A 12,079-nucleotide genomic window follows, 5' to 3' on the forward strand; every position below is an offset into this window, starting at 1 on the left:
ACCATAGCAGTGTGTGGAAGAATTTGCAATGCTTTCACCTCGCCGGATAGAATTCTGATTGAAAACGGAGATGGAGGAGCCCTTTTCTCTATAACCTCTGACAGTTCATGGAATGCAGTTTCACACTCGGCTACAAATTACTGACAAGTCTGAAACAATGCTCTCCTCATGCAACTCCTGTCTTGTCTGTAGGGAATTATTGTTATTGACCTTTTCACGGGACAAAATCAGGGCATTGGCAAATCACAAACCATCTATCTTTACTTTCACCTCTATCACCAAAAAGAGATCTGAAACCAACAATAAGAACATTGTTGAGTCTTTAGATTTCTCCAGACTCATTTATTCACATAAATAAATAAATAAATAAATAAATAAATAAATAAATAAATAAATAAATAAATAAATAAATAAAGCAAAGTCAAATGAGATTCAATATTAAAACAAAATAAATTTAGTTAGCCATTGTTTTTTAATTGGCTTCATTAAATAATATAATAAAATAAGCCTACTGTTAATTTTCTTAAGATTCTACTGCCCAGACTGCCCAGATTTCTTCAAAATATTTTGTTTTATGTTTACATAAATAAGAAAGTCTGGGTTTGTAACAACATGAGTGAATTATGACAGAATTTCCTTTTTTTAATTTTTGTTGGAACTATCTCTATATTTTCACTATCAGAATTTAATAAAGTTTAAGCACCAGCTTAAAAGAAATTTGTTAAACTTTCACGCAATATTTTGTACGTAGGTTATTTTTTGAACGTGAGCTATTTTTTTATTTTTTTATTATTGTTATAAAAACAAAAATGCAGTATATGCAGTAAATCAAATTTAAGAGCGAAATAGGTTGCATTCTATTTTTTGACCTATTTTTTTCTTGTTGCAGTTGCTTGAGGATGCTTAATAGGTGAACATATTGTGATTAAAAATAGTACTACCATACAGCATCACACATTCGCTCATTATCTCATTAAATGAGTCTGGTTAAGGGAAACAATACCCGCATTTGAATACCGGTAACCATTGTCAAGTTTATAAGAATTCTTAATCCAAATAACCCCGGCAGTCCATGACGAGATTTTCCGAGCGCACCATCTGCTGTTTGTGATTTGCAGCGGCACCACACCGAACCTAGTGCGCGCACTAGTTTATGCCTGTGTATCCAGCGCGCTCCATACGCTCGCGCCGGCGGATGAATTCGTGTTGCGTGTGCTGCGGCTCTTGTCACTCATTCGCTGTGCCGCTCGGAGCGCATTCTGTGTCAACGGCTGAGGACCAATTCATGATATCACAGCAACCTGAAACAGGGACAAAGCATCGTAGTCATTTAGATAATTACTGAACCAAACTCTCCTTACATATTCTACACGGAGCCTACCTTTGGAAGAGATTGCAATGCTTCAGATAAGGGATCTCATTTGGACACTGCTTTTCTTTGGTTATGCAGGTAAGATGCACTTGTTTCAGTTGCACTGTTAGACTGTATCCTTTCGCATCCTTGTTTCCCCCCGCTATCCCGGCGCGTTGTCTCCACAGCACACAACAGTTATAGTGCGCGTGAGGATGAGGATGCAAGGTAGTTCGCGCTGGTTCATTCAGTGATACAGCTTTACGAACTGCCTCGGTTTATATCTAGCCGTCCGTTTCATAAAACAAACTCTGTTATTATCATCCCTGCCAAACTGGTACATGTTTCCAAACTGGCTCCAGTTATGTGGGATATGAAGTCTCGCATCTCTGCGTAAAAAGAATAATACTTTTAAGGGGCGATTCTTGACATCCCAAGTGCGCGAAATCGTGTCGTTTGTATGGTTGTGTGGACATTACTGCGCACTGACTCCTTTGAGATTTGTGCTGGGGAGACAGAAAAAAACAACCAGCTGGTGCGTTGTGTAAACATATCACCATCAACCCGTCACAATAGCCGTTCGAAGTTTATTGTTTGGTATTTTAATGTGTGTTTGTGTATTCATCCGTGTGTTTATATTCGGGATGGTCGCGGTGGTGCTGAGAGCGCTCGTGTTAACTTGAGCGACTTGGACATCTCTGCATTACCCTTGGATGAGTATCCTTGTTATTATAGTTCGATAAAAACATTTGGAAAATTATGTTATTGATTCACCCTCAAGTTGTTCAATACCTGCTTACTTTCTTCAATGGAACCATAAGGAGATGTGAGGCAGAGTAACAGTCTCAGTCACTATTCAAGCTTATTGTATGGAAAAAGATGCAATGTAAGGTCACAAACATTTTTCCTAACCTCCCCTTTTGTGTCATACTGCAGAAAGTAAGTAGCCTAAGTCAAACGGGTTTGGAATAACATGAGGATGAGTAAATGGTTGAACTGTCCCTTTAAAGACTGAAGTTACACTTCTCATGCATGTATAATAAAATATCCAGGCTGTTTATAAGCAGGCCAGGCAACCAATTACAAAACCAAGTGAAAGTTTAATTAATGAGTGCATGCATAAAGAAGAATGAAAATCTGTTAATGATTTGAAAGCATGGATGATCATTTCCAGCCAATCAGACACTATGGCTTGGGCGGGAATGAATTATATTGTCACCCCTCCCCCTTCCCTCCTCCTCCAAACCCCCCCCCCCCCCCCCAACCCCAACCCCCCGCCCCCTTTCTCATGGCAAAACAGAAGCTTTACATTGCCAAAGGATTGGCATTATGCATATAGATATTTGCATACATACAGTATGCACAGCATTTAAAAATAATAATGTGGCAGTCATTTATCATACTATTTGCCCAGATGTTTATTGGCATCAACAACAACAACATTCAATACCTACAAAGTGCAGTGGTTTTGTGACAGATATGGAATATAGATTTTAGAATATAGTTTAATAATGTACAATGTAAGTCCATTATATATTTAGTCAAGTGCATGGTGAAATGGAATGGGGTTGTGCAGTTGTAGCCATTAGTGTTATGAGTGTTTATGATTTGTATGCATGATGCACAGGGATGATGTTATTTTTCAGTCGGTGGTCCTGTCCCACTGGTTGCCCTTTTGTCATGGCAGGACTTCACAAACCTCGCAGCAGGTTTGAGGTTCCTCCTAGCAGCTGTGGGACTTTGTCCTGGTGTGTTTGGCGTGTTATAGAAGGTGTCCCTAATTTGTGTGTAATTAGGGCAGGATGTTAAATAGTGCAGTTCTGTACATGGTTGTACTCTCCTTTTTTTAAAAACCTGTGTCCTATTTGAAGAATGATTGAGTTTATGAATTTACCATTAATGTCTAGTGTGTTTTACTTTTATTTACTGTACAGTTATAGTGTTGGGCGCATGTGTGGGTTTAAACAATGCTGTTTTGAGGTGTAACGGTACTGAACACCTGCATCTGTCATTCATTTTTTTTCTCTCCCTCTACGCCACTCCTTATCTTTACATATCACTAAGGGATTGTTGTAGTGCAGACTAGAGGCACATACTGTTGGATGGTGCTGACATGTTGATGTTGACAGAGAGCTGTTTGTGTGTGCTGACTACAGATAAATATCCATAAACCCACATCACAAATAACTGTTTCTTCAGGCTGTGCTTCAACATATTAAAAGTATAAAGAGCCAAATAGGGAGTCTTAAATGGCAGCCTCTGAAGTACTTTAAAAATAAATAAATTAAGTTTGGTGAGCTTTAAATATTGCACATGCCCCTGACCTCAAGAGGAGGGCAGAGTAGAAGATTAGTTAACACTTGAAGAAAAATAAAGAAACAATTGCAAGATGGTGAACATCTGGAACTCCTCCTTCTGTGGCAAGTTCAAAGCTAGTATGAAAGTACTGGGAGAGATTAAAATTACTCTGCTCTCCACTCTCCATCTTTTGGCTGAGTTACAGTAACCATAAGGAATATATATATATATATATATATATATATATATATATATATATATATATATATATATATATATATATTCCTTATGGTTACTGTAACTCAGCCAAAATAAAGATATATATAGTGGTTCACAGGCATACCATAATTAAATCAACTGATTTCAACTCAAGGACTCAATGTATGCCTGCTGAATGATGATTTGTTATATAATTCATTTATCACTATTCACTGCTCTTAAAAGTCTTATTAAAATTAACCAGATATTTTATCTCCATGGGTAGGGGTCCACCTCCGAACCTCTCCTCTGAGAAAAAAAGACTTCTGTATGGACATTACAAGGTGAATTTTATAGTGGTATTGCTTTACTAAGATTAAGGCCAATGAAAACATAAGCGTCAAATCAGAGCTGAAAGGAATTGTGATCTGGTACAAAGATTTGCCCCCATGCTGTAGGATCTCTGGATGTTTCTCCATTTAATGCTTTTTAATGCTTTCATTCTATACTGTTCACACTGTGACTCCTCGTTGTAAAATGTATTAATTGTATTCTGCGCAAGCTGACTGGTCCAATCATCACAAATGTTCTCCAGTTGTTTTCTATTTTTTTGCTGTTTGATAAAGATGGGCTGTCTATGCATATTAATCACTCTCTGAAAGGGGCTCAGACTGATTTGCATTGTGTAAGCTCCGAAGGCGTCCTGTAGAGTGTTGGAGGGAAAAAAAGAAAAAAAGGAGGGAAATGGGTTTGGTTTTGTCATGCTGAAAAGCCACCCCCTGATCCCTGCAGCCCATCTCTGAAAGGATTTCTCCTAATTCAAGTAGAAGGGCCTCCTAAAGTCGCAGGCTGAGAGGAAACTTTGAGGAGTGTAAACATTGTCTTACACCCCCCACATTTAAACCAGAAACACAACTTTTTGCCTCTCTTACTGTCTGCCTTGCTCGCTCTAGTTGAATTGTGGAACGTTTAAGTGTCATTTCTATACCACTAATGGCACCAAACAGAACTGTAAAAATAATTACTCTTTTCACACAATATACAAACACTCTTCCCATCTGCTATTTCTCAAACAAGTACACGCCCAAAACTCACTGCATTGGATGAGTCAATAAATACATTTAAATTCATTAAAGGCAGGGTAGGTAGAAATGGTCTAAAAATTTTATTTTTCAAATTTGTTTAAACTTTATGTACATATCAATACATAATTAAAATGTAAGTACTCTGAAAAAGAAAGTATCAAAATCGAGTGTCTGTAGACCTCTCACGACTGTTTTAAAGACATCTCATTATTTCCATTCACTCCAACCCCTCATTTCTGTGCTTCTTCCAAAGCCACGCCCCCAAAACACATGAACGCGCGACTCCGACCGCTGAGCTAGAGGACGCATTATTTACCTGAGACAAGCGGAGGGGAAGGGGCATTTTTTTGCCTGGTTTGCCTTCACTAACTGCATATGCCGGTACTGTAAATTTAGATTGCTCTTTCTCTGCCATTGTTTTGGTATTCCTAGGTTCAGTGCCTTCTTCTTCTTCTTCGATAGATTTTATTGGCAGCTTGCAAACATAGTGCATTACCGCCATCTACTGGACGGAGGTGTGATCAGGTTCCGTGCCTCTCGCACTCCTCAAATCAAACGGTCGCGCGCAAGTGGGCAGGTGCTGTGTGGCAAAAGGGTGGTTGCCATGGTTGCGAGAGAGTGACAGTCGCCTAAGCCAATCCTTTGATTCGTCCCGAATCGAAATAATGAGCTGTGTTTAATACAGATTAAACGGTCTAGAGTCACTTGATTTTTATACTCTTTTTTTCAGAGTTCTTACATTTTAATTATGTATTGATATATATAGAAAGTTTTAACAAATTTGGATCTTTAATTTTTAATAAATCCTACCTACCCTGCCTTTAAATGCATAAATTATAATTGAGCTACAGTAAGTTTTTGCATTGTTGAGACTAGACGTGCCGGTACATGAACATGCATGATATTATTATCGTGGGCACTTCAAAATACAGTGAATAATTATTTATTATGAATTATTGCGATTTTTTGAACGCATTTTAAGAATACTTCTCCCATCAGCTGGTTAAAACGACACTGCTGTATTATGCGTCAAAGAGGCATTCACACTCTAATGTAAACAAGTGTAACAGAGGCCTCTTACTAGAGCTGTGCAGGTAAACCTCACTCCCCTGGCCTCAAGAGGCGCACTAGTGACTGACGCTAGAGACTGCAGACTTTAGCATCCTTGTTAACGCTCCAGCCTCCCATGCCGGAGAAGCCGGTTTGAGTCCCGCTCTTAGCGGGGCGAGTAGAACCGGAGGGGTTACACTGGTGCCGTGACCTGGATGGGAGTGAGGTTTAGGAGGGTGAGTGTAATGAAGGCCAGCTAGTAAGAGCTGTGTGGGTAAACCTCACTCTCCTGGGCTCAAGAGGCAAACTAGTGACTGATGTTAGAGTCTGCAGTCTTTAGCATCCTTGCTAGCATGCACGCCTCCCATGACGGAAACATTGGTTTGAGTCCCGCTCGGAGCGAGGCGAGTAGAACCGGAGGGGTTACACTGGTGCCGTGACCCGGATGGGAGTGAGGTTTATGGGGGTAAGTGTAACAGAGGCTAGCTCATAAGAGCTTTATGAGTAAACCTCACTTCCCTGGCCTCCAGAGGTGCACTAGTGACTGATGCTAGAGTCTGCAGTCTTTAGCATCCTTGTTAGCGTGCCCGCCGCAAATGCCGGAGACGCCAGTTCGAGTCCTGCTCGGAGCGTGGCGAGGGGGTTACTCAAGCCCAACACGGATGATAAGTGGCGGAACAAGTGGAGGAGACGCGCTGAATGAAAATGCACATTCAGTTTCTGAAAGTTATGGAACAGCAGACATGCACGATTGTAACTTGTTTCAATATCATGATAATACCGTATACCGTGAAAGCTTCAGCAATTATCGCAACATGAAAATTCGAGCCTAGCTGAGACATGGTTGAATTTTGAAGCATTAAATACAGAACTAAAGTCCCCAGCCAGAACTGAGTGCCCATGAGCAAAGATGACCGATTTCAAATCACAAACTGCACATTCAGGGGAGCCTGTGCTAGCTGAGAAACTGACATTGAGATGAATGGGAACGCTAAACAAACATGTTCAAACAAACAGATTGCAGTTCTGTCTGGTGTCTTCAGGGGTGCAGAAATTACACCCTTCACCTTTAAGGTGAAGCTTGAAAATCCCTTAATCCCATTGAATGACTTAACTGTTATGATGCAATGCGTAGCAAGGGTCATGACATCATCGAATAGTGACTGTGTTATAATATAGACTGCTGTATTTGAATGCACATTATTTTTGATTGCTAGAATTTTAGTCTTGTAAAAATTATATTTGTAATATATCATGCATTTTGCTGAACTTTAAACATGGTCTAGCTATTCTGTAGGCTTTTGTAATGGTAATAACATTCAGATGTTGCTGCCCAGAGACGTTTGTATCTAAGATTCAACTTTATTGTACCCCACTTCAAGGAATTTGGAGTAGGTTTCCGGTTAAAACCACCAAAAACAAAGTCTGCGCATACTTTGAGTTCCTTACCACACTGTGTTCAAACAAGAGCACTTTCACAAGGTTACAGTTTCCGTCTATTTGCGGTAAGCAGAAAAATGATAGGATTATTTTCACAGCTTTATCCATTCACAGTCAACAACTTTAGCGAATGTCAAGATGAGATGAGGTAAAAGTTTTGTTCTAAATTTGTTATGCCAAATTAATGCAAAAAGCAAAGCTTCAAAAGGTCGGGATATCAGAATGATTTCTGAAGGATCATGTGCTGCTAAAGACTAGATTAATGATGCTGAAAAAACTGTTTTTCCATCACAGGAATAAATTACATTTCAACATATATTTAAATAGAAAACAGTTATTTTAAATTGTAATAACCAACCCCAAACATTTGAACGGTATAGATTACAATGCAAGAGAATATTGTGATGTAGTGCATCACAATGTTTAAGCAGTCTATGTGGTTTTTATTTTTCTGGGGAAAAAATACAGTAAAATAATAAAATCACTATGACACTACTCACATGAATTCAAGTGTTCTTTGTGGGATTTTGAAAACCGATTTTTAACTGATGTAAATAATGAATCGCTTGCCTGTGGAAGACCCATGGTTCTTTTAGTTGGGAGCCTGTGAGTTCATCTTCAAAAAAGAACATTCTGGAAACCCTACAAGCACTGGCCTAAATATAAAGAATAATAACCTGAGAAGAGACAAAAGAGAGAGTGCAGGGGGGGTTAGAGGCCAAGAGCAAATACACAGTATAAACACAGTAGCTTTGAATTATAGACATGGCTTGAAGTCCAAATAAAGCAGCGTGATATGAATATTTTTAGCACTTTTCGGTCTTAATCTTCATTTGAAATCTAAAAATATCCTCCTCCTTACTGTGTTTTCTGTCCGGTTGAGTGTTTTAAGTTTGGACAAGGCTGCTTGTATGTCTCCCACTGCTTATCAAACGCAGTATTGCATCTGATTCTGCCACAGGCGTGCTGATGTAATCAGGTCAGACAAACCTGATTCTAATTTAAACTGCAGAGATTTTACAGCCTTCAGACGTATACTTTACTCACAGACCACCATTCATTGCAAATGTGTATGGCATTCTAGTGGTACTGTACCCGCTCTCATTACTAATCGATGTTCCCGAGCTCTAAACGACACGCATCCACATTATTTTCTCTCATAGGCATCATCACAGTGAAAATGATGGGATAGCTGATGAATCCACATGGAAAAGAGCATTCTGGTCTCCTGGGCATGTTGCAAGAAAGTACCATATTTCAAGCACAAATATTTTCTGCCAAGATGTTTTTTTTGAAAGTTGTGGTCAGTTTATTGGCGAGCTTGATTGCATTGTTGCCCATCTAGCATGCCAGTTTTCTCGAGGGGGGATGAATCTGCGTTCTCTCAGCTGTGTGAAACCTCTGTATGTTTTGACTTTTAATTTGCATGTTTGTATCCATAAATCTAGTCACAGATTGCAAATGTAGTAAAACATGGCCTTGACATTTGATTTGCTACTTGTATGAAATCGTAGAAAGAGACTCGGGGCATTCAGAGTGGTTCCACTGTGCAGTAATTCATTTCCTGCCAACAGTTTCCCAGTACAAAGCCATGTGGCTGTTGACATAATCAATTGCTCCCGTAGTAGGCAATTCAGTTGAATATGGAGAGTCTGATGTCGCCACTGTGATTGCCTCCTCACCTTTGATTGCTTTTCCTATGCTTTCGTTGTTCTCGTCATCCGTCTCTACTTTCACCTGAATCACAGCCAGACCAAAGTGTTCCTGCTTCAATACCGCTGTTGGGGAAGCTGCTTTGAAACTGTAGTTGGCCAAGCTATAAGCAATATTATTTAAGATAGTTATACTACAGTCAAGACACCCTTTTAGAAAAGTAGATAACTATACTAGTTAAGGGGAGACACGGCAGGCAAAAACATCGTTTTTTTTTCACTGGTCAATTTTGAGATTTTGGGATATTTGTCTTCAATAACATGTCTTCTTCCAGACATGTGGTGAAAAAAAGTCCGAAATACACATTTAGGTTTTTATTTTACTACACTTTGCCTATTTGCGTATGTAGATTTCTCCTAAATTCAACAAAAGTTGGCGTTCTAAATCATCCCGCTGCTCCGCGAACGCTGTCTGCACCCTGTCATCACATATACCCTTGGAAAGCTCTCTCTCTCCTGTACAATGTTGTCAGATCCAAATATGGTAATTTCCTTTTTAATCAGCAACCAATCGTGAAAGTACAATGGGGCATTTAACTCTAAAAGCGAAATCTCATTGGCTGATGTCAATTTCTGACAACGTGATTCCGTTTGTGTGTGTTTTTGACTGTTTTTGACTGAGGTTCTGTTCAGTTGAAGGCCATAAATACTGTGTTATAAGTTTTGATGTGTTTTAGGTGGTTTGTATTGTTGTTGCTAATGATTTGATAAGATATTGTGTCTGTAAATAGTTGTTTCCACTAAAAAAGTGGAAAAATTGGTTTAATAGTTGTAACAGTTTAACTGCAAATAGTTGTTTCCACTAAAAAAGTGTCAAAATGGGTTTTTTCTCATACTCTGAGCCAGAAATCTCCACTTCAGCAGCACTTACATACACCAAACTTTCCGGTTGTATTCCTGTCTATATTCTTAAGGTTTTTACAGAGGGGTTTGTTCATATATCATTCAGATTCTGATTTATACAACATTTTATACCTAAAAATGGGGCGAAAATTGATTTTTTATGGCTGTTGACAGTTTTTTCTGATTAATGGAGTGATTAAAAAAGAGATGTCCAAAATCCCCACTGTAAAAACATTTGACTCTAATATGTCAACAAAATTAAACAAGAATTTTGAATCTGGCTTTATCCAATGTTCAGATTTCTCTTCTGAAAATATATGCAAATTAGTACATATTTAATGAGATAATACCTAATTTGCATATTTAAACATAAATATTCTAAAAACTTGTAATACAAAAGATATTTGTCTTAATGTCAGTAATCAACTAGGGAAGTTTCATGCTGATATCTATTAGTCTTTTTTTTCTTTTTTTTCTGGGGTGTCTTCCCTAATATAAAAAAGTAGCTCAATATATAGAAGCTGTTTAAGAAGGCAATATTTACATTCGTTCAGACATGACCTGGTCCAGTAAACGAAGTCCCGTTTTTATGTGCATAGCAAAATATACATTAAAATAAATCCTATAATGTGCTTTATTTATATTTATATGCACAGTTAAATTCAATAGATACATTAAATGACTCTTAATTTATAGAACTAAATCATAAATATAAAAGTATAAAAGTATTATTTAGTATTTATACAATAAAAGTAGTATTTAGTATACTGTACATTAGCTACATTATGGGCTCAAATGAATCTGTGATTCATGTATTAAACCAGTTCATTTCTGAACGAATCACTGAATCACAATGAATCAGCGACATGAGTGAAAGAGCACCGCTCAGAAGAGATTTTATTGACTGTATTTGCTTACAATAGAGCAGTGACAAATTAAAAGTATAGTGTTTTGCCACATTAATTGTTGAAAAAGTATCTTGTTACTGGCTTTTTTATTTTACAGTAGGGGTGGGGAAAAAAATCGATTCTTAGATGAATCGCGATTCGGGACGTGGACGATTCTGAATCGATTCACAAATGTCAAAAATCGATTTTCTAAAAAAAAAAAAAAAAATCTAATAACGTAACATTGAAGGAACGCAAAAGGCGGAACTCTGAAGCGGACGTGCAGTGCGCGGACAGTCTGTGGCGTGCACATAACAGAGACGCGCACATAACAGACGCATGATGGCTGAGCGCCAAATCCGAACGGCACCAGAGAATGTCTTCGTTAAAAGCTAACGTATGGAACATTGGCAATTTCATTGTGATCTATTTAGTATTTTTTTGTATGAGAGCTAATTTCTGTATTGTTTAGTTTTCACATCAATATGCTGTGTAAACCGATCTGATCTGTATGCAATATGTGCAATGCCAGTCACAAAAAGTTACATTTTGACTGTAAGTTACTCTCTGCAGAATGTTCATTCACTTTCTTTGCTATTTTTGATTGTGGTATACAGCAAACATTTCAAGTCATAACTCTTTATTATTTAGTTGTGTATAAGTCAAGAGCGACTTTGTATGTTACTAATTATTCAGAATATGCATAAGTCCACAAGCATTATACGTTATGATAGCTTCAGGTACATAATTCTATATTTTTGAACGAAAACTGTTTGTGAATTTGCTACAGCAAAATGTTTTTTTTTGTCTGAAGGATTATATTGCTCATTGGAAATAACAAGAGGATGTTGGTTAGAAGTCTATTATTAAATGCCAGAGATTCAGAATATGCTGAAGTTTGTATTAATTTACTACAAGTATGCTGCTAGTACAGGCACACATTTATTTTCCTGTTGGTTCTCAGCAATGTTGGGACATATGCTGGCAAATGTAACCTTACAGTTGACTTGCCAAATCACTTCCATTTGTTTTATTAATACAATTAATATAGGAAGTATTGGAAGTAAGTTCGTTATGGGTCATCATAAATACTTTGCTTTAAAAGTACCAAGTAAAAATATTTTTTCAATGTTTTTGATAAAAGGCACTTCCCTGAGAATTGAACTTAATAAATGTGAAAAAGACACTTTAATGTCTCCGTTTGTCATTCTGTAT

At 37.9% G+C, this 12,079-nt stretch overlaps 1 protein-coding gene across 6 annotated transcripts in view; it reads left to right on the plus strand.

The window, feature by feature from the left end:
• The first annotated feature begins 1,229 nt into the window (after positions 1–1,229).
• ncam1a (neural cell adhesion molecule 1a) overlaps positions 1,230–12,079 on the plus strand; it is a 245,292-nt gene continuing 234,442 nt past the window's right edge. For 3 of the 6 annotated variants that reach the window (XM_084136094.1, XM_084136096.1, XM_084136098.1), the window contains exon 1: positions 1,230–1,450. In XM_084136094.1, the coding sequence (XP_083992220.1) occupies positions 1,399–1,450 (52 nt within the window). In that variant the 5' untranslated portion in view covers positions 1,230–1,398. The remainder of the gene's footprint in view (positions 1,451–12,079) is intronic. The other 3 variants (XM_084136093.1, XM_084136095.1, XM_084136097.1) reach the window with 1 other exon arrangement.

This window comes from Abramis brama, assembly GCF_963993115.1.
Source record: "Abramis brama genome assembly, chromosome: 15".
NCBI lineage: Eukaryota > Metazoa > Chordata > Actinopteri > Cypriniformes > Leuciscidae > Abramis > Abramis brama.